Source organism: Primulina eburnea, chromosome 13 (genome assembly GCF_022965805.1).
Source record: "Primulina eburnea isolate SZY01 chromosome 13, ASM2296580v1, whole genome shotgun sequence".
NCBI classification, from domain to species: domain Eukaryota; kingdom Viridiplantae; phylum Streptophyta; class Magnoliopsida; order Lamiales; family Gesneriaceae; genus Primulina; species Primulina eburnea.
Genome location: NC_133113.1, coordinates 2,223,542 through 2,246,788, shown reverse-complemented (window position 1 = coordinate 2,246,788; position 23,247 = coordinate 2,223,542). Strand labels below are relative to the sequence as shown.

General features: G+C 35.6%; 3 protein-coding genes across 7 annotated transcripts; 2 read left to right on the top strand and 1 right to left on the bottom strand.

Moving 5' to 3' along the window:
- Positions 1-2,016: 2,016 nt before the first annotated feature.
- On the top strand, positions 2,017-4,059 carry LOC140810649 (transcription initiation factor IIA subunit 2-like). 2 transcript variants are annotated; one of them, XM_073168511.1, is made up of 4 exons: positions 2,017-2,139; positions 2,228-2,380; positions 2,619-2,669; positions 3,677-4,059. In XM_073168511.1, exons 2-4 carry the CDS (start codon positions 2,252-2,254, stop codon positions 3,815-3,817), a joined length of 321 nt encoding a protein of 106 aa, XP_073024612.1. In that variant the 5' UTR covers positions 2,017-2,139; positions 2,228-2,251; the 3' UTR covers positions 3,818-4,059. The 2 variants fall into 2 exon arrangements, with proteins under 2 accessions (XP_073024612.1, XP_073024611.1); XM_073168510.1 differs by having other exon boundaries at positions 2,025-2,380.
- Positions 4,060-4,918: 859 nt separating this feature from the next.
- On the top strand, positions 4,919-18,288 carry LOC140809208 (exocyst complex component SEC10b-like). 4 transcript variants are annotated; one of them, XM_073166719.1, is made up of 27 exons: positions 4,919-5,116; positions 6,310-6,357; positions 6,870-6,965; positions 7,064-7,309; positions 7,390-7,464; positions 7,576-7,677; positions 7,840-7,890; positions 7,998-8,103; positions 8,437-8,556; positions 8,909-9,000; positions 9,382-9,547; positions 9,625-9,701; positions 12,099-12,197; positions 12,282-12,372; positions 12,851-12,936; positions 13,017-13,190; positions 13,717-13,770; positions 13,872-14,000; positions 14,128-14,220; positions 14,309-14,455; positions 14,624-14,721; positions 14,861-14,945; positions 15,113-15,171; positions 17,188-17,286; positions 17,386-17,469; positions 17,833-17,958; positions 18,071-18,288. In XM_073166719.1, the coding sequence occupies exons 3-26, from the start codon at positions 6,870-6,872 to the stop codon at positions 17,909-17,911; spliced, it is 2,508 nt and encodes an 835-aa protein (XP_073022820.1). In that variant the 5' UTR covers positions 4,919-5,116; positions 6,310-6,357; the 3' UTR covers positions 17,912-17,958; positions 18,071-18,288. The 4 variants fall into 4 exon arrangements, with proteins under 4 accessions (XP_073022820.1, XP_073022821.1, XP_073022819.1 ...); XM_073166720.1 differs by having other exon boundaries at positions 6,285-6,357; XM_073166718.1 differs by lacking the exon at positions 6,310-6,357.
- Positions 18,289-18,997: 709 nt separating this feature from the next.
- Positions 18,998-23,023, bottom strand: LOC140809983 (QWRF motif-containing protein 2). The gene is made up of 6 exons (XM_073167770.1): positions 21,313-23,023; positions 20,503-20,622; positions 20,154-20,270; positions 19,985-20,074; positions 19,774-19,881; positions 18,998-19,681 (listed from the first exon to the last, which is right to left on the bottom strand). Exons 1-6 carry the CDS (start codon positions 22,642-22,644, stop codon positions 19,622-19,624), a joined length of 1,827 nt encoding a protein of 608 aa, XP_073023871.1. The 5' UTR covers positions 22,645-23,023; the 3' UTR covers positions 18,998-19,621.
- Positions 23,024-23,247: the final 224 nt, after the last annotated feature.

Sequence of the window (23,247 nt, the reverse complement as noted above, 5' to 3'; positions counted from 1 at the left end):
TAAATTATTGTCATCTAAGTCGTCAATATTAGATTTAAATTTAAAACTTTACACTTTCGGTTGTTAGTCTTATTTTTTTGAAGTATTGACAAAATGCTTGACACGACAAAATATTTGATATCATGTTAACATTCAACGATAAAATAAGTTTAAAAAATTATAAACTTTGCGTCCTAATACTAAGTAAGATCTAGAATAAGCTAACTTCCACGACATATCTGACTATTTTCTCAATTTTCTTCGCTATTATATTATAGTTTGAATTATAACTTAATTACCTCAAAATCAATAAATTTACGCTTCATGGCTATCCCCCACACCGATAGCTTTGGTGGTAAGTAAAATGACAAACACGGACACAAAAACATTACATTTTAGAGTAAGTCTATTTGTGAGACGATATCACGAATCTTTATCTTTGAGACGAGTCAATCATACCGATATTCATAATAAAAAGTAATACTCTTAGCATAAAAAGTAATACTTTTTTCATGGATGACCCAAATAAGAGAGCCGTCTCAAAAAATACGACCCGTGAGACCATTCTCACATAAATTTTTGCTTACATTTTATATCAACATGAAACATTTGAATAATTTTTTTAAATTAAGATAAGAGGGTGTCTCATGTGAGACCGTCTCACGGATCATAATCTGTGAGACGGGTCAACCCTATACCATATTTACAATAAAAAGTAATACTCTTAGCTTAAAAGATAATACTTTTTCATTGATAATCTATTTAAGAGATCCGTCTCACAAATATGACCCGTGAGACCGTCTCACACAAGTTTTTACCCTAAGATAATGTCATTGTCTCTATAAATATTAGTTAATTATTTCATATTTCATATATTAAAATCGAATAAGATGGAAATAGAATCAACCGCTAACTATTATTATTATTTACAATCCAATTTATATTATTCACAAATTAGTTAATTGGATATAAAAAGTGACAAAAATTGTGAGATGATCTCACGAGTCGTATTTTGTGAGATGAATATCTTATTTGATCATTCATAAAAAATATTAATTTTACGTTAAGATTATTACTTTTTATTGTAAATATCGATAATATTGACCTATCTCACAGATAAAGATTCGTGAGATCGTTATACTCAAAAAAATACGAGTGGATCAAAAGGTTTTTATTTTTTTTGGGTAAAGTAAAAATAAAGTAATTATTGTGTACACAATCATTGCCACTACTTTTAAAAAGCCGCCTTTGTACATCCAAAAAAACAAAAGAAAAAGAGAGCCGCCTAGTACTATTGACACGTCTGCAGATTCTCTAACTCAAACACAAAATCAATATGAAGAATTTAAAGGGGTAAAAATAAAATAGAAAAAAATGTTGAAATAGGGTTTAGAGCTTGTATTATATTTTTCTTGTTTTATTTCGATATAGTTATATTACATTTTACTTGAATAGTTTTATTTTTTTGAAAAATCAGAGTAGGGTGTGTAACCCGTCCTTACACCGTGAAGTTGGCTTATATTGAGTTTTAGTCTTAAATTACGAAAGTTTTCAAATTTTGATTCAGACGAAAGGATGAATCTTAGTTTTTTTTTTAACGTGTGTATGTGTGCACGTGCCTAAATAAAAGCAAATATTGGAGATAAATTAGGATGGTATTATTGATGGCAAAAATTTGTGTGAGACGGTTTTACGGGTCGTATTTTGTGAGATATATATCTTATTTGGGTCATCCATGAAAAAATATTACTTTTTATGCTAAAAGTATTATTCTTTATTGTGAATATCGGTGGATTGAGCCGTCTCACAAATAAAGATTCGTGAGATCGTCTCACAAGATACCTTCTCATTATTATGATATGTGAATTTTCATAGTGGCCCATTTTGTTGGAAATGAAAGCCCAATACGAGGAAAGAATGCTAGGGGGAATTGAAATTTATGCTCCGGCCCATAACCAGCAAGAAATATTGGAGGGTAAGATCGTCTTTTTCTTTTGTGGCTCGCCTATATAGTTCCTCATCTACAAAATCTAGGGTATAAAAACCCTTATTTCCTCTCCCTCTTCTTTGCACCTGCTGTGTCGCTCTCCATCCAAGCGAACCGAAAGCTTCTAAATATCTGAATTGTTAATTATTAATCGATCAAAACGAGTGGCAGTGGTTAAATTTCTCTTTTTGGGTCTGATTTTTTTCCCCGGGTTATGGAATGTTGGTTGTGATTGTTTTTGTTTTTGCGATTTGTTTGCAGGTATAGTGGTGTTATTGGAGAATAATGGCGACTTTCGAGCTGTACCGAAGATCTACTATCGGGATGTGCTTGACGGAGACTCTGGATCAGATGGTATCCGGAGGAATTCTCAGTCCGGAGCTCGCCATTCAAGTTCTTATTCAATTCGACAAGGTCATATTTTTTTTAATTAATGGTTGATAATTTCCTGGTAACTATGTATTGGGGCAGTGTTCTTGCTGAATGCAATCAAGTAGAGGGATGAAGTTTAGTGGGTTAATATGGAGCAGGAAGTAATAATGTCATGTATTGTGATGTGGGAGTGTTCCGGAGTTCATTTCTTGAGGCTTTTACTTTGATCATGCACCCTACCTACTTGAATCCATTTTAATCTCGCTTCCATGGGTTGCAGTCAATGACAGATGCTCTGGAAACTGAAGTGAAAAGTAAGGTTTCCATTAAGGTATATGTTGTTCCTTTTCTGCCAAAATTTATTTAGATATTTGCTATATATGTGACCATGTGCGCGTGACTTTGTTTGTCTTCATTGTGAACAAATTTGTAATATGTAGTTGGCTAGTAAGCATGGATATTGATTTGTGCGTTGTTTGCTCAAGGTGTTGTGTTCAGGTCTACTTGTTAACCTGTATAGCAATCAATAACAGGTTGCCATATTATGTTACTCGATTTCAGCAAATCAACTTATATGTTAGTTTCCTTGTTTGTTTTACTACTTTCTTAGGATAATGATGAGAAAGTGTATTGAATATCTTTCAGGAATCATTGGGATTCTCTATGATTTTAAATAATTAAATTTCTTTTGTTTCAGCAGTTGTTCATGCTTCAGAGCTGTGCGTATGAGGCGACAATTTTACATCGTTGTTTGCCGACTTTTTTTGTTAACCATGCCATCATTGTGAAGCAAATAACCCCCCAGTATGAAGTCATTGTACAGTTTTTCGTTTAGCTATTGTGTCAGGAGTTTTAAAAGATGTTTAGTGAATGGCAATTTCATTTATTGTTCATCAACTTAATATTCTTTACCTCTTCATTAGATTTAATGAGTGTTTTTTGCCTATTTTAAATCTGTTCTTCTTTTAATAGTTTGAACTTGTTTGGTAATCAACCTGACTCCTGGGCATAAAGCCATTTATTTATGGGAATGTATTTTGTTCGGGAATGTATGTGCTCGCTATAACAGGATTATAGGAAGAAACGCCCAATGGGAATGTATTTTGATTCAAATTTGAATTTAGTTTAGAATTATGAATAGTATGGTTTAGAATTATGAATGGTATGGTGATGACAAAGAAGGTAGTTATAATAGATTCATCCTAATTTTTCAGCTTTATGCTTACCTTTTATGCTTTTTTTTTTCTGGATATCCTCTGTCCATATTGTTAAGATGGAGTTATGGATATTAACAGCTACAATGCTCCTTTGTTTTCCTTGTCACCGTTGTTGCTACAGGGACATCTTCACACATACAGATTCTGTGACAATGTTTGGACCTTCATCTTACAAAATGCTCAGCTCAAAAGCGATGAAGGCCAGGAAACTGTTGATTCGATCAAGATCGTCGCATGTGACTCAAAGTTACTAACCCAGTGAAAAAATGAGGAGGACTTACATTTCATTGTAGTTTTTGTGTGTGTTATTTGTATGGAGAAGTTTGTAACAAGAGAACGGAATTGCGGGGTGTCCATAGCCTATCTAATTTATACATGGTGTCATGGTCGAAGCATTGTATTGTGCTATCATGTATTTTTCCCTTGATACAGTTATCTGTCATTTGCTTGGAGTTTCTTGTGTTACTCTATTCTTTCACTTCCATTTGTCTCTATTCTATGTTTTATGGGAATTTAGCTTGCCCTTGCATCGAAGAGGGATGGATTTGTTAGAGTTTATTCAAAATGGATCCAATAGTTGGGGATTTGAAATCTATTGTATTGATTTGATTTATTTTCCCATTGATACAGTTATCTGTCATTTGCTTGGAGTTTCTTGTATTACTCTATTCCTTCACTTCCATTTGTCACTATTCTATATTTTATGGGAATTTAGCTTGCCCTTGCATGGATCCAATAGTTGGGAATCTGAGATGTATTGGTTTGATTTTTTATTTTATTAAAAAAACTTATAATTGGAATGTTGGATTTAAAATCAACATATTTGGTATCATAGTCTTAGTTTTCCCCGATACCTTTATTTATATTATTTTAGTAAATAAATTTATCGATTTACATTATAATCTACATCAATTGTTTCTCATCGAATTACTAATGACAGAGAAAATTCTCCAAAAACCTATTCAAAAATCTCGATTTGAGATTTATGGATACAAATTTGGTCTAATTTAAAGAGTTGATATGTTATGAGTTGTTCGCATATCTTTACTTGTGAAACAGTCTACATTATTTATACATACAATAAAATCGATTATATAATTAGAAACGGTCTCTACACATCTATTTTTTCATATTGTAGATTAAAATTCAAATTTTATTCAAGAGAAATCAAACATTTTATCATTGGAATTTGGAAGCATCGACGTGACGCTCTAAGCTATTAAAAGTTTACATTATTTGTGATGGATAAAAAAAACTCGTATGCTAAAATCGACATAATTTATTGGGAGCAAAAATATAATTCATCTAAAGTTGAAGGGTTAATATGTTATTTCCCCCACAACACAAAGTTGGCTCAAGATGTTTACCAAGTAAACAGATCGCATACCAGTTCAAAGGCAGTGCATCAGCAAAGTGATTTGTTCCGAGCTTCCCTCCTTCTCCTTCTCCTTCTCCTTCTCCTTTCAGTCCTGCAATCATTTTCAGGTTATCTGATTTTTCGTACATTTCTTTGGAGCTGAGCCGTCCAGCATTGCTATCATCGTTTTTCGTGTCTTCCGAGGTCGGTTTTCTCTTTCATTTTTTGGTTTGATTTAATTGTTGGTTTTAGATTATATTGTGTTTTGATTACGATCGAAATGTTTTGGGAAATTTGAGTTTCCTGGGTTTTGTATGATTTTTCTGGATTTAATCCTGTTTTATGATGTTCTTTAGAATTTATTTATTCGAGTTATTTATGGAATAACTGGAGTGTTTTTTGGGTTGGATGCGTGCGATCACGGGTTCTCGTGCATAGAATGACGATGCATATTCATTTAAGACCGAGATACATAATTTCGCTGTCCATTTCTGTAATTTGTATCTGAAAAAAAATTAGAAGTTCTGAAGGATAATTTGAGGAATAATATTTGTGGCAGGGTTTTGTAATCGATTTTCTACTAGAGTGATAACAATTGTTTGGTAAAAAAGAAGAAAAGGTTGATAAAAACTGTGTTGAATATGTTTTTGAGTTTTGCTTTTTTAATGATGACTGATCCCACAATTTTTTTTTTTTTTTGCGTATGCACTATGCTTCCTTATGATTTTGCAGATTTTTTTAAAACGACTATGTTTAGAATCATTTAAATATATGACTCCTGCATATATACTTTTGCCTTGTACGAGTTTATGTATCTAAGCAATCTAAAAATAAGGTCATTTTAAAAACTGTCCCCCTACTTATGTTGTGTTTTTGTTATTAATATGCCACGAGTTGATCTTTACTTGTTATCTCATGGTTTGTACACTTTCATTAACCTGGGGGAGATTTCCATGATCAAGATCATTCACTACAGGGTCTTTGGTTGCAGATCTTTCTGAAGTTCTGAACTAATATATCAAGATATTCATGGTTTAAGTAGGATTTTTTGTGAAGGTTTTAAGTAGGATTCTATGATTTAGTACACAACAGATTTTGTTGAGAAACATAAATGGTTGATGTCCATAAATGGATCTACTTTTATGGGTAAAAAAAAATATTTATCTGAACCTTTCCCGCCATTTATGTGTGCTTTAATCATTGCCACATTTGGATTTATTTATAATTTCAATGTTTTGAACTCAAGGTTTAGGCGCATTTTAATGGGTTTTTGAAATTGAATACATTTTGAAATTCACTATTTGAGCAATGGGTAGTTTCTGTTTAGATCCCTTCATATTCTTGATTTCACTTAGCTTGTGTTGTAAAACAGAGCATTTACCATTTGCGTCTCTTAGGCTGTATAGCAACTCAAACATCATATTTGGATTGTTCTTTCAGATGAGGTAATTATTGGTCCTCGGTAATCTTCTCCCCTTTAACCACAACAACATTTAAATCACAGGAATCAAACATGTATTTTTGCTAGGATACCAATTGTAGGAATGGTCATTGTCAATTTACCAAAAGTCATAGTTGGTGGTGATGGTGTAACTCAGTTTTTTAAAACTATACAACATGTCAAACTTTGCATTTGGATCAGCCTCTCAACAGGGGTTGTTATTTGCCCATGGTTTGATATGTACTCAAATTTCCTCATTCAACTCATAATTCCATACAAGTAGTCGTAGCTTCTCGAATCTTATTGAGCAATTTTCGTGAAGCTTCGAGACTTATTGCTTTGTCTGTTTCGGAGTTACATCCCAATGTTAGGTTCCCATGTTGGTTGTCTAACACAATCATAGAATAGTGTCCGCTGGATTTCAAAGTTGATTAAAACCATTCTGATTAGCAATCTATTTCTCTGTTTTTATGCCAATGTATACTTTCCAACTTCTCATGTATTAATCCAACTTAGATGAAAGAGACTAAAGATGGGACAATGACTCGTAGAATTTCGGAATCTCCGTCAACTGAAACTAATCCAATTGTTTTAGACATCGATGACTTTAAGGTGAGGCCTCAAACAATTGTTTGTGTGCAACTGCCTCTTATTGAGAAATTTATCGGTGTAGCTACTAATTGTTGATATGGCCTTCCTGTATCATGTAGGGTGATTTTTCATTTGACTCTCTATTTGGGAACTTAGTCAATGAGCTGCTGCCTTCTTATTTTGAAGAAGAAACCGATACTTCAGATGGACACGGAAACGACACTATGGCAAATGGTCATTTGCGAACTCCATCTGATGCAGTAAAATTAGTTATAGGGTCATTGAGCCCTCTGTTTCCAGAAGTAGATTCTCTGCTATCTTTGTTTAAGAATTCGTGTACCCAGTTGATTGATCTTAGAAAACAGGTAATATGTCAGGTTTGTTATAAATTTTTGCTCGTATGTACCAAATTTTCACTCTTCTGATGTTCATGTACACTCTTAAGATTGATGGAAAACTCTACAATCTGAAAAAGGAAGTCTCTACCCAAGACTCTAAACACCGGAAGACACTTTCCGAGGTTAGTCAATCCTGGCTACGTAGATTTGTTTTTAATCCGTCAGAATGATTCTGCATATGATTAGAAGTATAACGTGCCGATTTCATTGTTTTTTTCCCTTTTAACATACAGCTGGAAAAAGGAGTCGATGGGTTGTTTGACAGTTTTGCAAGGTTGGATTCACGCATATCAAGTGTTGGCCAAACTGCTGCTAAGATAGGAGACCATCTCCAGGTAAAGCTTAAGTTCTGTGATTTTTTTTATCATGCTATTTTATGTAAACCTTATCTAATGCTTTTGCTTCAGTTTTCATCTTGATTTATTTCATTTTTTATTGCTCATTGACTAATTTAGCATATGACTTAATATTTAGTTTTTCTTTTTCTTAATTTCTAGAGTGCAGATGCTCAGCGAGAAACTGCCAGTCAGACTATTGATCTCATTAAGGTGCACATTTGAAGAATATGTGTAAAAAATCTTGCTAGTTTTTGCTGACTTCCAAGGGTTACCTAAGGGTACCATTTGAACAACATTAAATAAAACTCATCTTGCAGTATTTGATGGAGTTCAACAGTAGCCCAGGTGATTTAATGGAACTTTCACCTCTGTTTTCTGATGATAGTCGGGTAGCTGAGGCAGCGTCTATTGCACAGAAATTGAGTAAGTTCTTTGTACATCTTATAGATGAATTATATGTATTTACATTATGCACAAAAAATTATCATCCAAAGGCTCACTTTTTACTAGCTGATTTTGGAAATCAAAATTGCAATTTTAAGCACGGCAGCTATAGAATGTTATCAAGTTCTTGTGAAAAACAATGATCATTCAGTGGACTTTTAATGTTATATCGATGAGATGTAAACGTATGGTTATTTCTTTTCTTTTTTACTAAACGTATTGTTATTTCTTTTCTTTTTTTTTTTTACTGAACATATTTTTATTTCTTCGATTGTCAATCGTATGGAAATTCACTAAGAATCTTGAAACTAGGATCATTCGCTGAAGAAGATATTGGCAGGCAAGGCATGTCGGTCTCAACAGTTGTGGGGAATGCAACAGCAAGCAGAGGATTGGAAGTTGCAGTGGCTAATCTTCAAGAATATTGCAATGGTACTATATACCAATTTGCCATAATTGTTGCTTTTTCGTTCACAATTTTAATCCACAACTGTATTTTGGTACTTTGTTCTGATATGAATACGCATGACACGAATCTTCTTTTAATTTTTTCTTGCTATTTTGAGCTTTTTAAGGCTATGTGATTAATTATTGTCATATCTAAGCAATTTGGCAAAATTCATGTGAAAAGCTCCAAACACATTTTTCTTGACGTGTAAATGAATTTTGTTTGGAGAGGAGTTTCTCCTAGTGTTTCATTTTATTTTGCATTTTCTTGGTTCGATCTGATAATCTTGTTTGCTTGTCTAAATGACAATTTCTTTTGTTTCAAATGCATGAGCAGAACTGGAAAACAGATTGTTGATTAGATTTGATGCAGCATCGCAAAGAAGGGAATTGTCTACAATGGCAGAATGTGCAAAAATTTTGTCACAGGTAATTTGTTTACAATTTCTGTCAGAAGTATTTCTAATTAATATTTTGTTCAGTGAGTTGGAGAAAAATAAGTTGTTCTTTGTTAGAAATTTGTTCTTTATTAATAATTTTTCCTCTCGATCCTTTGATTCTTATTCCTTTTATTTGAGTAGGGTGGGGTGGGGTGGGGGTGGGGAGCCACAATGAGTGGATATTCGCAACCCACTTGTCATATCATTTTGTAATTGTCAAATGGGTTTGTGCCTCATTGAGCATTTGTTCGACGGATTATTTATTTAAATCATATTGGTTTATATGCAGACAAATGAAATCATTAGTATTATTAGTCGTAGGCTTAATATTTCTCCTTTTCTCCTTTAACATATTAGTTTTGTCATCCAGTTCAATAGAGGTACTAGTGCCATGCAACACTATGTGGGATTACGCCCAATGTTTGATGTAGAGGTAATGAATGAAGATGCCAAATTGGTTCTTGGTGACTCTGGTTCTCAACCCAGTCCTAGCAATGCCGCTCGTGGGCTCTCTGCATTGTACAAAGAAATTACAGGTTTGAATTACTCTGCGTCCCCCAGGTCTCATGAAGATGCATGATTTTAATTTGATTTATTATAACATGACTTTCAGATACTGTGCGGAGAGAAGCAGCAACAATAACAGCAGTATTTCCTTTCCCAAAAGACGTTATGTCAATTTTGGTTCAGGTATTCCACCTTGACTTTTATTATTGTATTTGATGGGCATCTGCTTTTTGAGGTGTCTGAATAGGATGTATAAAGAAGGCTCCTCCTTGTTTCCTGTGGAACAATCTTTGTTATTGATGGAAATCTGATGTAGTTAGAGATTACAAGATATTTAAAAATGATCCTGCTAAGATAACAAGCAAGCGAACACTTTAAGATGTGACAGGATAGGAAACCCTAGAAAATCTGTTCCATAGAAGAGAAACCTGAGAATCCCTTTAAAATCTTCAAGGACTTAATGAGCTCTAGAATTTCTTTGTTGTATGAAAGAAACCTGAGAAATTCTAAAGCTTTCAAAGACTTTACGAACTCTTACCATTGTGTCCTTGAACTTTAATAAATTCTTATTTCAATCATTTTGTGCGATGAGAGATTTTTGATATTCAATGGCTATGAAATTCAATGGCTATGAAACCTTCAATCTGAACAATTAATAGATTTATGGTCCGCTCCCAACAAAATTAGAACTATGATGCAGCGGAAAGCTTTATTCTTGTAGCGTTCTTACTTGAGCCATTACTAAACAGACTAATTAGCACACAAAATTTAAACTTGATAACAACAATTAAACAGCTGAAACCAAATAACTTAATCATCTTACAACCCAAACGAAAAAAGAACAATAACCGCAGTTTTAAGCGTTAATATAAACCAAATCGAAAACAAAATTCTGAACGAGAAAACGATAAATCAAATAAAGCCTCCACTTGATTACCACCAAAAACCCAACTACTCTGGCCGTCCGAACTGTCCAGTCTAAGACCTGCCCCGCGGAATGAGGTGCCCAAGATGAAAAACAAGGACGTGAGCGACAATCACGGATCACCCAATACGAGAATGTACGAGTATACAAACTGATATGATGCATGTCAAATGCATTATGCTTAGACATCAAGGATCAAGTCAAGAATCTCATGCTCAGTCTAAAGGCGCCTGAGTGTGTAGTCTTTTATCTGCCCTAAGCATGTTTTGTCTCCCGCACTCATCATCAAGACGTGGACCTACAATGTCCAGGGTCATCAGAGCCCGCGGGTCCCGTCGGACACTGTAGCTCTCTATGCCCAACCGTCCACAATACAGAACAAGGCTGAGCGGCCCCAACAAACAAGGTATATCTCAAAAGATATCAGGCCCAACATGATATGTATTGCATAACATGCCAAAGCAGTAAAACATATATTATAGAGCAGATAAATATGCTGCATATAAGTGTGTATACTATGCTTGAATATCTCAATCAGTACATCACGTACCTCACTAAAACATTCTGACAGAAAGCTTACTCGTCTGAACCTAGACAAGACCAACATAATGAAATAACTATCAAGCCAGATCTTGAATTACCAAACATGCTTCAAAATTCTTCCTAATGATCCTTAAATCACTATTTAATGCTTTAGGATTATACCTGCGTCCGTCGTCAGCCCGTTGATGATGTCTCTATCTGCGTCCCGGTTCACCGACCCCTCCTCAAGTCGACACTAGCTTCGAAATTTCTCAACACCAAACTATCATAGAAACTGGCTAGAAAACCTAATGCATATGGCTAGAACTCGAGAGAGTAGCTGAAAGAAGCGGTGTAGAAACAAATGAAATCAGCTTCCATTTATAGGCTGCATCCGGACTAGTTCAGAAGATTCGAATCAATCTTCTCTGTCACGTGTAAGAATCTCATTCGTCTAGTTAGATTTCTCGGGATAATGTAATTTGAAGTAGATTGAGTTGTCCATTTTAAATTCGGTGGTTCCCAGATTGATCACGAATTATTAATTCTTTAATAATACTTAATTAACAACCCTTTAATCATATTTTAATTAGTACTTCATTCAAAATAAGAATTTGGGACATTACAATTCTTCATTGGAATGGAGACATCAAAATGTTTGTTTTGACAAGCTTTGACAAATTATTAAACATTCCCTTCGTAATATATTACCGTACTTGTATTTTGGCTTATGTACTGATCACCCAGTAAATTTTGCTTATATTCTAATGAAAGATAAGAAGTGATGCCTTAGGGGAAACCAAATAAATTAAATATTTCCAAAAGATACATTATGCTGTTAGCCAACTTATTAACCACATCAGCAGTACCAAAAAAAAACATTCATATTTCATAGATATATTTTTAACTCTGCAAAGTACCCTGTTGTTTTCTATAGCGTTATGCTGTTAGCAAACTTATTAACCACATCAGAAATACTAACTAAAATATGCTTACTTCATAGAAATATTTTTAGATCTCCACAGTACCCTGTTGTTTTCTACAGCGTTTGCATCACCATGTTCTGTGTTTAGGTCAAAGGATATAATAGTCTCTGTACGGCATTAGTGCTGATGGAACCTTTTTTTCTGTAGCGTGTGTTGGAAGACCGAGTTCCTAAACTTCTTGAGAAGTTGTTGGTGAAACCATCTCTTCTTAACCCACCTCCCATGGAAGAAGGTGGACTTATATTAGTAAGTTCCATCTATGGCTTGTAGATAATACTAATAATTTCAATGTCGAGTGCTATTAACTTTTGTTTCATGTATTACCCTCAGTATCTTAGAATGCTAGCAGTGGCATATGAGAAGACACAGGACCTTTCCAGAGATTTACGCAGCGTGGGTTGTGGTGACTTGGATGTTGAAGGTGCACTCTACAGAACTTGTTGAGCTTCTTAGGTCGCATATCATCATCCATTGATTCAACCTTACATTTTTATTGTGATGGAACCTTACTATACGCAAGTCTGCATATTCAAATAATCTACTTGGAATTGTTAAAGTTAAGATTCATATGGTTTGCTACTCCTTATATTTTGATAAAAGCTAGGGGAGTCCATGCTCATTACCGTGTCAAAACATAAATATCATGTTGACCTCTAGACATATTACCCTGTCCGAGATTGCAGTTGGAATTGATTGATAAAATGAAACTGGATAGCATCCATTAAAATATAATATATCTCTGTACCTTTCACAAGTAAAGTAAGCAAGACAACATGCTTGCGTGGATTCGCAAGGATTGATCATTTTCAGAATACTTCGATTTACTGAATTTCAAGTGTGTACAATTTGTGAAATCTGTATACCGGCAGCTCTGAATATTGTTCTTCCCTGTTGTGAAGGCTTAATGGAGTCCCTATTTCTTCCGCACCAAGATGTATATATAGAATATGAGCAGGCTTCTCTTAGGCAACTGTATAAGGCAAAGGTGATGCTCTAATTTGTTGAGCTCCATTGCCCTTCGTGTGTTTTAACTTTTTCTCAAAATCAAACATTTATATGAGTTAGATGGAGGAATTGCGCATTGAAAACCAGCAGTCTTCTGAATCAACGGGGACAATTGGACGTTCTAAAGGAGCTTCCATAGCATCTTCTCAGCAGCAGATATCAGTTGCTGTTGTGACCGAGTTTGTACGTTGGAATGAAGAAGCTACATCTAGGTGTACTTTGTTTTCATCACAGGTATACATATTGTTTCTATGCTTAGAATTGATGCAGTTTGACCTTGGGTCTGACCAACCAATTCAGGTTGGCTGGAAGAGACTCAAGTGTATGACAGTATTTCCAAGTTTTTATGTTTGAATTGCTTGTTATGGATGTAATGTGTTGGCCTTGGGTGGAATGCAGTTTTGGCTGTACTGGTAGTCTGGTACTCAGAGTCTCAGACACTTAGTTTGGTGAATTGAGTCTGGAGTCATGCCTTTGTTTCTTCTTTATTTCTTTGGTATCTTGGGATCTTGGGGAATATGGTTAACCTTAGTTTGGGACAACTTATTCTTCCGTTATTTAGCTTGGTGTAGTATCCATATCCAGTATCCATATCCATACTCTGGTTCTGTTTATTCATTTTTACTACTTTTATACGCCATAAATTTTATGGTCAAATTTGAAAGTTAAGTTTCTGTTGAAGTTTGGTATTCATCTCTAGTTTGAATGTATAGTAACTTTTCATAAGTAATAAGTTATTCATTATCTTCTTCATTGGTAGCCTGCTACACTTGCGGCTAATGTGCGGGCTGTTTTCACATGCCTTTTAGACCAGGTGAGTACATTAGTTTCTTTTCAATTGTCATAACTCATAACTTGTTATGCTTCTTTAAAGTAACCATTCAAATTTTCCAAATTTTCGTCTCACGCGTTCAGGTCAGTTGGTATATAACAGAAGGACTTGAAAGAGCTCGAGATGGCCTGACTGAAGCTGCCGCACTGAGGGAACGGTTTGTTCTGGGAACTAGTGTTAGTCGAAGAGTTGCTGCTGCAGCTGCTTCTGCTGTAATAATTTGATCACCTTTTTTTTTCTCAAATTACTTATGGTCTGCTAGACGAAATCAAGATAAGCTTCTTCAGTTTGGATGTTGTCAATATGGTTCAGCATGAGACCTTCGCTTGAAATTTGCAGGCAGAAGCTGCTGCTGCAGCTGGCGAAAGTAGTTTCAAGTCTTTTATGGTTTCTGTACAGCGGTGTGGCAGTAGCGTGGCTATTGTTCAGCAGGTATGTTAATTTCCTTTTAGTTGTATTTCCTGATGTCATCATTAAACTTGTGATATTATTTCGTTAGGACTAAATTATTATTTAACAGTACTTCGCAAATTCTGTTTCTCGATTTTTGCTACCTGTGGATGGTGCACATGCTGCATCCTGTGATGAAATGGCCTCAGCAATGTCCAGTGCGGAAGGTGCTGCATATAAGGGGCTTCAGCAGTGCATTGAAACAGTGATGGCTGAGGTTTGTGATTAAAAATATCTTCTCATGGTTGAATTTATACATGCGGTATCTAAACTAGCTATGAGTGTTTTTGTCGATTGCTCCTTCTTAGACTCGTGTCATCATTAACATGACCTTTGCATTTACTTTTGTTATTTTTTTTATGGTTAACCCGTGGAATTCTTTTAGGTTGAACGGTTGCTATCAGCTGAACAAAAAGCTACAGATTATCGGTCCCCTGATGATAGCATTGTTCCTGATCATCGCCCAACAAATGCCTGTTCTAGGTCTGCATGAATCTTACTTTGAAATTTTTAAAGGTTATTAGTAAATCAAAAATTTCATTCTGCGGAATGTTCCATCGTCACATTCTTTAAGTTACACCTTTTGTAATTCTAAAGTTTACACATCTGTCTCCGATGTCAGGGTTGTTGCTTATCTTTCCCGGGTTCTTGAGTCTGCTTTTACGGCCCTGGAAGGTCTTAATAAACAAGCATTTCTGACTGAGCTGGTATGGCTATTTTCTTCTTTCCAGTAGAGTTTTCTTGTGAAGTCGACGGCTTTGGGTTGCTACAAATTATATATCAGCTGCATCATGTTTAGAATTTTCCTTATGTGACTTTGAGACATCCAATTTCTGAGACGTCGAACTGGTAACACTATCTTTTATGGATGCAGGGAAATCGTTTGCATAAGGGGCTACTCAATCACTGGCAGAAGTTTACTTTCAATCCTAGGTAACATCTTGATTTATATTTTGATTGCTTACTTGTTGTTTTATGGGGGAGAGAGTATATGTGCTTGATGATGTGCTCTTCATACTCTGTTAAGTGTTGGTTTTATTCTTTTACTTGTCCATCATATTTACAATATGGCGTGTAAAGCTATGCTGCGTAGCATGTTGTGATTTCCATTGACTAACTTATTGAATTTCCCGCATATCTATTGGCTGAGCATCATTTCAGGTCTGTCAAACCTCTCCGTGCCTTCTATTTCTACTCCCTAAATTCATGTTGCAAGATGTTATGCAATCTAATACACAATGTTTGGTTTCTGAGTAAGGCATTGCATTAGCTTATGTCACGAGGAATGAAGATTGAGATCTCCTAAATCATTTTCATATGCTTTCTAAAGAATTATTGTCCCGAGTTTAGGAAGGTGAATGCATCTAAAGGGGCTAATATTTTATTACTACTTTCCATTGTTATTTTATTTGGTTCCAATAGCATCAAACTAACCGCTCCGGCGGCCACGCACAGTCGACCTTTTGACAGTAAGTGTAATTTGATGAGTTCTACAACTTTTGTATCGAAAGTGTTTCAAATTTTCCAGCCGATTTCGCCCAAATTTCAATTTTCCAAGATGATTTTCAAAGTGTTTTGACCACCGGAAAAAGGTTACTGACAATGACTCTTCGGCCCGGCGACCGGCATTCCTTGTATACTAGACAACACGAGGATCAACTTTTCATTTATACACAATCCAAAAACAGTGTAAAAGAGTAAGAAATAAGAGCTTCTAGTCCAACCCTTTTCATAAAAAATCAAGTGTCTAAATTTGGTTTTTAACTTTAAAATTCATAATAATCCAATCGTCTTTCCAAAAATTCCCAAATTTGTGAAATAAGTCAGAAATCACCCCAGAAAGCCGGATTTTTTCATTTCGGGGCGGTGTGTTTCGCGAGTGGCCGAGCTCCAAATGTCGTGCGTGGCCTAACTTTTTAGGATGGATGTCTTGAGAAGTAGCCAATATTGCTCAAATTTGAAATTTGAGAGATGTTTTTCTTAGTACTTTGGTTACCGGAAAATGCTACTTCCGTTGATTTTCTGGGCAATCGGCCTGACACGCATGGAGACTACACAACATAATGAACAAATTTTGTTCATCATGGTTGATCAAAAGCAGTCTAAAACCTACTGAAACCGAGACATGAACTTACTGTGTTGAAACTGTTTTTCCGGTCTGGAAACTACCCTGTTCTTCGTGTTCCTTAATTTTCTCGATGATTTTGGTTTGGAGTTTTGTTACACCTCCTCTTCTAGGCGTTTTCTGGGTATGTGGTGAAGTTTTTAGGATTTTAGGAGAAGGTTTGGGTATCTCTTTGTGTTTTATCCTAGTTTGTGCCTATAATGACACTACTTTTCTGCGCACTTTCTCCTACATGGTTGCACGAAATTCCTACATAATTGTGATGTGATGGAGTGTTTTTATAGAGATAATCCATGCAAAATTAGGTCTTTGTTTGTTGCCAAATGTTAGCATCAACCTTGGACTAATAAGGTGTTCTTAATCTAATAATATCTTTGAGATGTGTATATATATATATATATATATATATATATATATAAACTAGGTATATATAGATTTATGGATTATTTAGATGAGGATATGTTCTATATGTATATATTTTTATTGTATATAATAGCTATATAATTCCAATCACACACCTTCATGTATTTTGGGGTGTTACAATTTCTGTCTCACGCCAAGGTACTCTCTTTGGCTTTTACTCAGCCGTGATTCTTTCTAGACTATGTTCGACAAAGAAAGAAGAGAACTTGGAACAGTAAATCTCTTTTTATGTATCTGCCTCACAAATTAGTATGTGACGAAACTCACTCAAAAGATTATAATTTAAGCTCGTCAAGCATGAAGAAACCTAACGTTCCTGTTTGGTTCTTTCTCATCCCCTAACCTACATGTCACTGCTTTAAAATAAACTCTTCTATATTCTTTGATTGTGACTTCTGCAGCGGAGGACTGAGGCTCAAGCGTGATATAACCGAGTATGGGGAGTTTGTTCGCAGTTTCAATGCTCCTACAGTGGATGAAAAGTTCGAGTTGTTGGGCATGTAAGTAATTTTGTTTTGTAGAATTTCTTATTGAGTTAGAATATAGTAACCAAATTGAAAGCAGCATATTTCACTCGACTCACCGTACATCCTCTGCAGCATGGCCAATGTCTTCATTGTTGCTCCTGAAAGTCTATCATCACTATTTGAGGGAACTCCGAGCATACGGAAAGATGCACAAAGGTATAAAATTCTAATGCTCAAGTATGCAATGCATTCTGGTATGTAGCATGTGTCTTATGAAACAGTAGTATCATTGGTGAAGATTTGGGTTTGGATCCTGCAGGTGAAATAAGATAGTCAGTGTCTTGATTCTTAAATAAAAATCTTAAAAGCATCCCGCCTCCTAAAACATGTTTGTGTAAATATTAAGTCGTGTTCTTTCGATAAATATGAGCCCGATACAGATGAACATGTCTATAGTTTTCAATGATTTCGTGTAGTTATTTCTGTAAATTTTCAAGAGACGTGCTCTTCTATAGAGTTTTCTCTCCGACAGTCGTAATTTTTTTTGAATAATGTGTCGATTTGGCTGTAAAACCTCAGGTTTATTCAGCTCAGAGATGACTACAAGAGTGCAAAGTTGGCATCCAAACTCGGGTCCTTGTGGGGCAGTTCTACATGATGCAGAAGTGGCCCTGTGAAATGATTATCAACGATGTTTACTGGAAGGTATCGTCATCTTTTGTCGAAATTGTGTTACTGTCTCGTGCAATCTTTTCAACATCTTTTGAAGATCAGTTTGTTGCTCAACTAATACCATATAAATCACTATTTTTAGCAGTTTTTCTTAGGCAGGAGCCTGAAACAGCATCGCCTAGTGTTACAGCTTTTGAGTTGGAGTATTCTATGCACGTGGGTGATTTTTAGTTTATTTTTCCTTGTTCCTTGTTATTATTTTCTGCCATTTCTAAAATTTTGTACTAGCTCGCAAAAACTTTATATTGCCAGCATGAAAAATACGTTGTTAAAGCTTAAATCGATAATATATATATATATATATATATATATATATATATATATATATATATATATATATATCTGTGTGTGTGTGTGTGTGTGTGTGTGTGTAAACACACATACACCCAGAGGTCGTACTTGTAATATTAATAGTCCAATATAATTTGTGTAACATGAATTTTTAGGGCAGACGGACAAGACCACATGTGAGTAGGTTGGTGAAGTCGACCGAAAAATCATAAATTTTGTTACTCTTTTTTTTTTAAAAAAATTAAGTTTATCCACCTTTAATTTTATTATATTGTTGTTTCTTTCTTTTTGGTCAAGATTTTTCAATTTTTTATTATATTATTTCGTTTTGCCACAATTTTTCAAGTCTTTGAATATATAATCCATGTGGTGGACACCCCATTTAGATTTTAAAGGGCTGGAGCATTTAGATTTTGATTTTTTTTAAAAGAAAAAACTCACCCAATACATAATTTTAGTAGAAAATTTTAAAATAAATGATTTTGCTATTATATCTTTAACTTTATTTTGAGTGTAACAAATCATTTATATTTGGATGCGGTGAATATTGTTCATATGATTATTGGACGAAGTGAAAAATCAAATATTACCCTTTACAAATATTTAATGAACCTTAAAACAATGCTTCAGTATGTGTCCTCGTGGAGGACGAAATAACTAACGAACAACATTATCTTCTTCGATCCTCCACGTGGACATATTTGCTACAACATTTTCAATATTCTTTCGTGATATTTACACTTATACACCCAACGAAATCTCATTTTCTCCACATTACTTTTCTTGAGTAGAGTTGCTTCAATGTGCAGCAAAACACAAATTCCATCTACATGCTTTCAAGCTAAGGTTTGAAAGTAATACATAATGTGAACTTTCACCATGAAACCTAAAAAAAACAGAAAGAAACCATATTCAACTTCGGAAAAAAAAAAAAACAGATTTTCAAGTAACCTGGGGCAAGAAACAAAGAACATTGACCATGCATTTCGAACATTTTCGGAAGCAAGAACACAAAGAGACTGCAACTTACATTAAACTACATGACAGTAAGTTTAGATCACAATGAGACTGAACAAGAATTGCTCAATGACAATACAGTTACTGTTACTTATATACAGCCAATTAGTGAGCAAAAAATAGTAAGACCAAATTTCCTATTATACTGGATTACTGGAGTAATTCAGAAACCGTTTGCGAGGAAAAAATGCCAAACGGGTAGCCAAGATTAGTCGTTAGGTTGTTTCTTGATACCTCAAATGCTGCCTCCACTTGGTCAATAGGTCAGTACAATTCAATGTTAGCATTACGAGTGGACTGTCAAATAAGATCAGTTCTATGAGTCTGGTCAAGCTGTTGTTACACGGTTATGCTGTAGCATATGCGTTCTTAGACTACTGTCTTTAACCTGATATATTCAAATAAAATGGAAACGATCAGCACACGATGATGTAAAAGGAAGAGCTGAAAGGGTGGGAATGAAGGGAATTTTATGTATACCAGAATATCTGCCAACAAGGAATTAAAATCTGTGCACTGTTCAAGCAAAGCTCGCTCTTTACCCGTTACTTTTGCAAGTTCAGTTGCTAACGAATTTATGTTCTGTACCTGAAAAGGAACAACGATTTCTAGTCATTTTTCGTGCATTTTACGCATTGTAATGCCTATAGTAAAAGAGTAGCATGACATAGACCGGAAGAGATGAGAATACCATTGGCTGAAATGAACGTATAGAGGATATTACTGCATTTACAACGTCCACTGCTGAACCAATAGCATCCTTCAAGCTTTGGACATCAGCCTGTCGAAATCATAATATTGTCAACTAAGTCAAATCACAGGATAGCAATCTTTTATTTTTAACACTGCTAGGAACATACGGTTGCTCCTCCGGTGGCTGGCAGGCGAAGGGTGCTAGCCTTCAGAGCTTCAATAGCGCCAAGCAAAGAAAACGAGTGGTCTTTATCCATAGATGCCCAATCATCTAATGAAGTCATCTACGTGAAAAAGATTGTATTGAGATATGCAAAACTGAGATAACCTATTTGTGCATGCAGACAGGCGGCACAAAAGATCAGACAGAAGACAGAAAATTACACAAAAAATAAGGAAAAGCAAATATCTCTCAAATCAACTAAAAAAGCCCATTATGGTCATTGGAATGCCAAACAATATGATATTGTAACAACATTTGTACAAACAGAAACGCAAGTAGGGTACAGAGCTTACTTGTCCTTTTAGAACGAAAGCTAGTTTCAACTTTCGTTTTAGCAACTGCAATCTGTGTCTTTTTTTGGTTACTGTGTCACGTAGATCCGATATTGTTATCCATGCATTCCAAAGATTCTTCTGGCAAAAATCAACGATGTACTTTAAGAAACCGAAAAAGGCCAAGACGATCAGATTAGAGAAGAAATGCTTTTTTGAATTCTAGGTAAAATTGTATATCATCGTCGTATAAAAAAGATCACAAAACAAAATGCTGGGACAACTCACGTGTGAAGTAAAATCTAGCTTCATAAATTTAGGTGTTGCTCATTTATTTCTTAAGAACCTCTAAGTTTTAGCAGTAAGGTCTGTCATGAAAAAAAATACACAATTCATCACCACTGTTTGACTTAATTCACCATATGTTACATGAATGTAAAGTAAAAAGTGTCTCTTCAGATAATTAGGTTCATCGATTGACATGTTCCTTGGTTATATAAGAACTTATACGTTAAATGTAAAGATATGCTATGTGCATAGCACTCCACTTAGATCAATATGATGAAGGTTAGCAAATAAGCAAGCCCGACAATATTTTGCAACTCGGAATATTATCTGTCTGTCTAACTTTCATTTTAGTTGAATTTGGTTACATTGAAAACCTCATGAATGCTACGATTCCAATGCATTGGAAGAAATCATAATAGGTATGTTGTGATGTGGTCCTCAATATCACTTCAAACAAGAAGCCATTTAAATACTGATTTGTGGTATTCAAAGAAACAAAATATTCATCCATATGCTTAAAATATAATAGCAGAAACTTCTCACCTCTGAATTGTGTTTCTGCACCAGCAGGGCTGTTTCAGTTCGAGCATTTACAGAACGCCACTGCAGGTGCCTATTGTACAAAAGTCTTAATAAATGTGCATCAAGAATCTGATTTTCACCAACTTTCCCCCTCCGAATGTCAACAGCAAAACTAAGAACCGAAGGTGTTTCCACAAAATTGTTGCAGATGGTGCTAACAGCATTTCGGATCCGAGAAGGAGTATGTCCCCTGGATAGAGAAGATCCTGTAGGAGACATAAGCTTGCCAGGTGATGCAGCTCTAATACCTCCACTTGTATACTTTTTCAATTTTGGTGGAGCAATGATTCTAGAACCGGTACTAGTTGACAAAGGAGAACCTGGATCCTGCAACCTCCTCAAGCGATTGTTCATTCCTTGCCAAAACTGAGCCAAATCAATAATCCCACCAGAACCATTATGCCCCAGGGATGCCCCACCACTTTCGTCAACTCCTGAAGTACTATCGGAAGATACACTGTCGGAATCAGATGCCACGAGGTCAGATGGCAAGGAAGACTCTTTATAAATGGAATTTCCATCAGGGGCTCGTTGAACAGCATTTAAAATCTCAGAGCTGCCCAAATCAAGATCCAACCTACTATCGAACGAAGGCCTCCTTTCATCAATAACTGATGGGCGCAATGCTTGAATAGCATCACCAGATCCGATTAGCTCACACGTCTCTTCACCAATGCCGCAATTCAAACTTATGGACAATCGATTCACCAAAGGATTCCCAGTGGGCCACCTATGCTGGTCAACAAGCTTAGAAATATCTATCTGATCTCCATTCTCACCCTTTCCTGCCAAAGGAGTGCCAGTCCTTCTCCTCTCCTGGGTTCCCTTCCTCACACTACTCAAATTAGGCTGAGGAGTCACCTTAGTCTTACTAATAGGTAATGAAAAGCCTTCTCCTTGAAACGAAACCGACAATCTCCTTGTAGAGGTCACAAGAAGCCTTTTGGCAGCTGAAACATCAGTTGCGTTGCCATTCTTGAGATCAATATCAGGAGTTGAAGTCCTAGCAGCCGTGGGCCGCCTCTTGTCAACAGAAGCATACCTCTTCGAACCTAAAGAATGCCCATTTGAGAATGGATTCGGGTTTTTAGAAACCGAAGGAGATGGAGACCTTCCAGGAGAAGATAAAGATGTGGAATCTAAGGTTAAATTTGGAGCAGAAGTTGAACAGATCGAAGGGAACATGTATCTAGAAGAGACAATTCTTGATTTAGCATTTTTTTGCTTATTTGATGTCGCGTTACGGTTATCTTTTCCAGAAGCTGCCTCAGAAACAGCAGCAGCCACCATCATCACAACCAAGAACACACACACACACACAACACTAAAAGTTCAACTAACGTTCCGCATTACCAATAAAAAAAAAAGATCCCTTACGGCCACCAACATTGAACCTGCAAGAAATATCAAGACCCACAACTGGAGCTCAAGAAGCCATGACGGGTCTTCGAAAGATTCCACATTTTTTTCCAAGAACTTCTTTCAACGAGCGTGATTCAGCTTCTTCTAAAATTCAATGCTCGAATTCTGTAAAAAATAATGGCTACTCGCCACGCAAGAATTCGGAGTCGGTGTTTCTTGAGAGAGAGTTAGTGCTTGCTGGGGAGATCGATTCGGAGACAACATTGTTTTCGTACTTTCGGTTGGGGATTGGCTTTTTGTGAGACTTTGAGGCGACGCAACGTTAACCATTAACAGCAATTTAATCCTAAATTCCTGATTAAGTAACAACACTAATGATTATCTTATAAAATTTCGTTTTTCTATATGAGTGGTCTTGTGAGACCGTCTCACGGATCTTAATACGTGAGAAGGGTCAATTCTACCGATATTCACAATAAAAGTAATACTCCTAGCATAAATAGCTATATTTTTTGATTGATGACCCAAATAATA

What these genes read in the sequence shown, in the direction of transcription:
- LOC140810649 (XM_073168511.1), top strand. Translation starts at nt 2,252, where the DNA reads ATGGCGACTTTCGAGCTGTACCGAAGATCTACTATCGGGATGTGCTTG. An exon ending in TTCTTATTCAATTCGACAAG is followed by an intron (nt 2,381 to 2,618) that starts GTCATATTTTTT and finishes CATGGGTTGCAG; the next exon opens with TCAATGACAGATGCTCTGGA. An exon ending in AAAGTAAGGTTTCCATTAAG is followed by an intron (nt 2,670 to 3,676) that starts GTATATGTTGTT and finishes TTGTTGCTACAG; the next exon opens with GGACATCTTCACACATACAG.
- LOC140809208 (XM_073166718.1), top strand. Translation starts at nt 6,870, where the DNA reads ATGAAAGAGACTAAAGATGGGACAATGACTCGTAGAATTTCGGAATCT. An exon ending in AGATAGGAGACCATCTCCAG is followed by an intron (nt 7,678 to 7,839) that starts GTAAAGCTTAAG and finishes CTTAATTTCTAG; the next exon opens with AGTGCAGATGCTCAGCGAGA. An exon ending in TTATGTCAATTTTGGTTCAG is followed by an intron (nt 9,702 to 12,098) that starts GTATTCCACCTT and finishes TTTTTTCTGTAG; the next exon opens with CGTGTGTTGGAAGACCGAGT.
- LOC140809983 (XM_073167770.1), bottom strand. Translation starts at nt 22,644, where the DNA reads ATGATGGTGGCTGCTGCTGTTTCTGAGGCAGCTTCTGGAAAAGATAAC. An exon ending in TACGTTCATTTCAGCCAATG is followed by an intron (nt 19,882 to 19,984) that starts GTATTCTCATCT and finishes GTTCCTTTTCAG; the next exon opens with GTACAGAACATAAATTCGTT. An exon ending in CCTTGTTGGCAGATATTCTG is followed by an intron (nt 19,682 to 19,773) that starts GTATACATAAAA and finishes TGAATATATCAG; the next exon opens with GTTAAAGACAGTAGTCTAAG.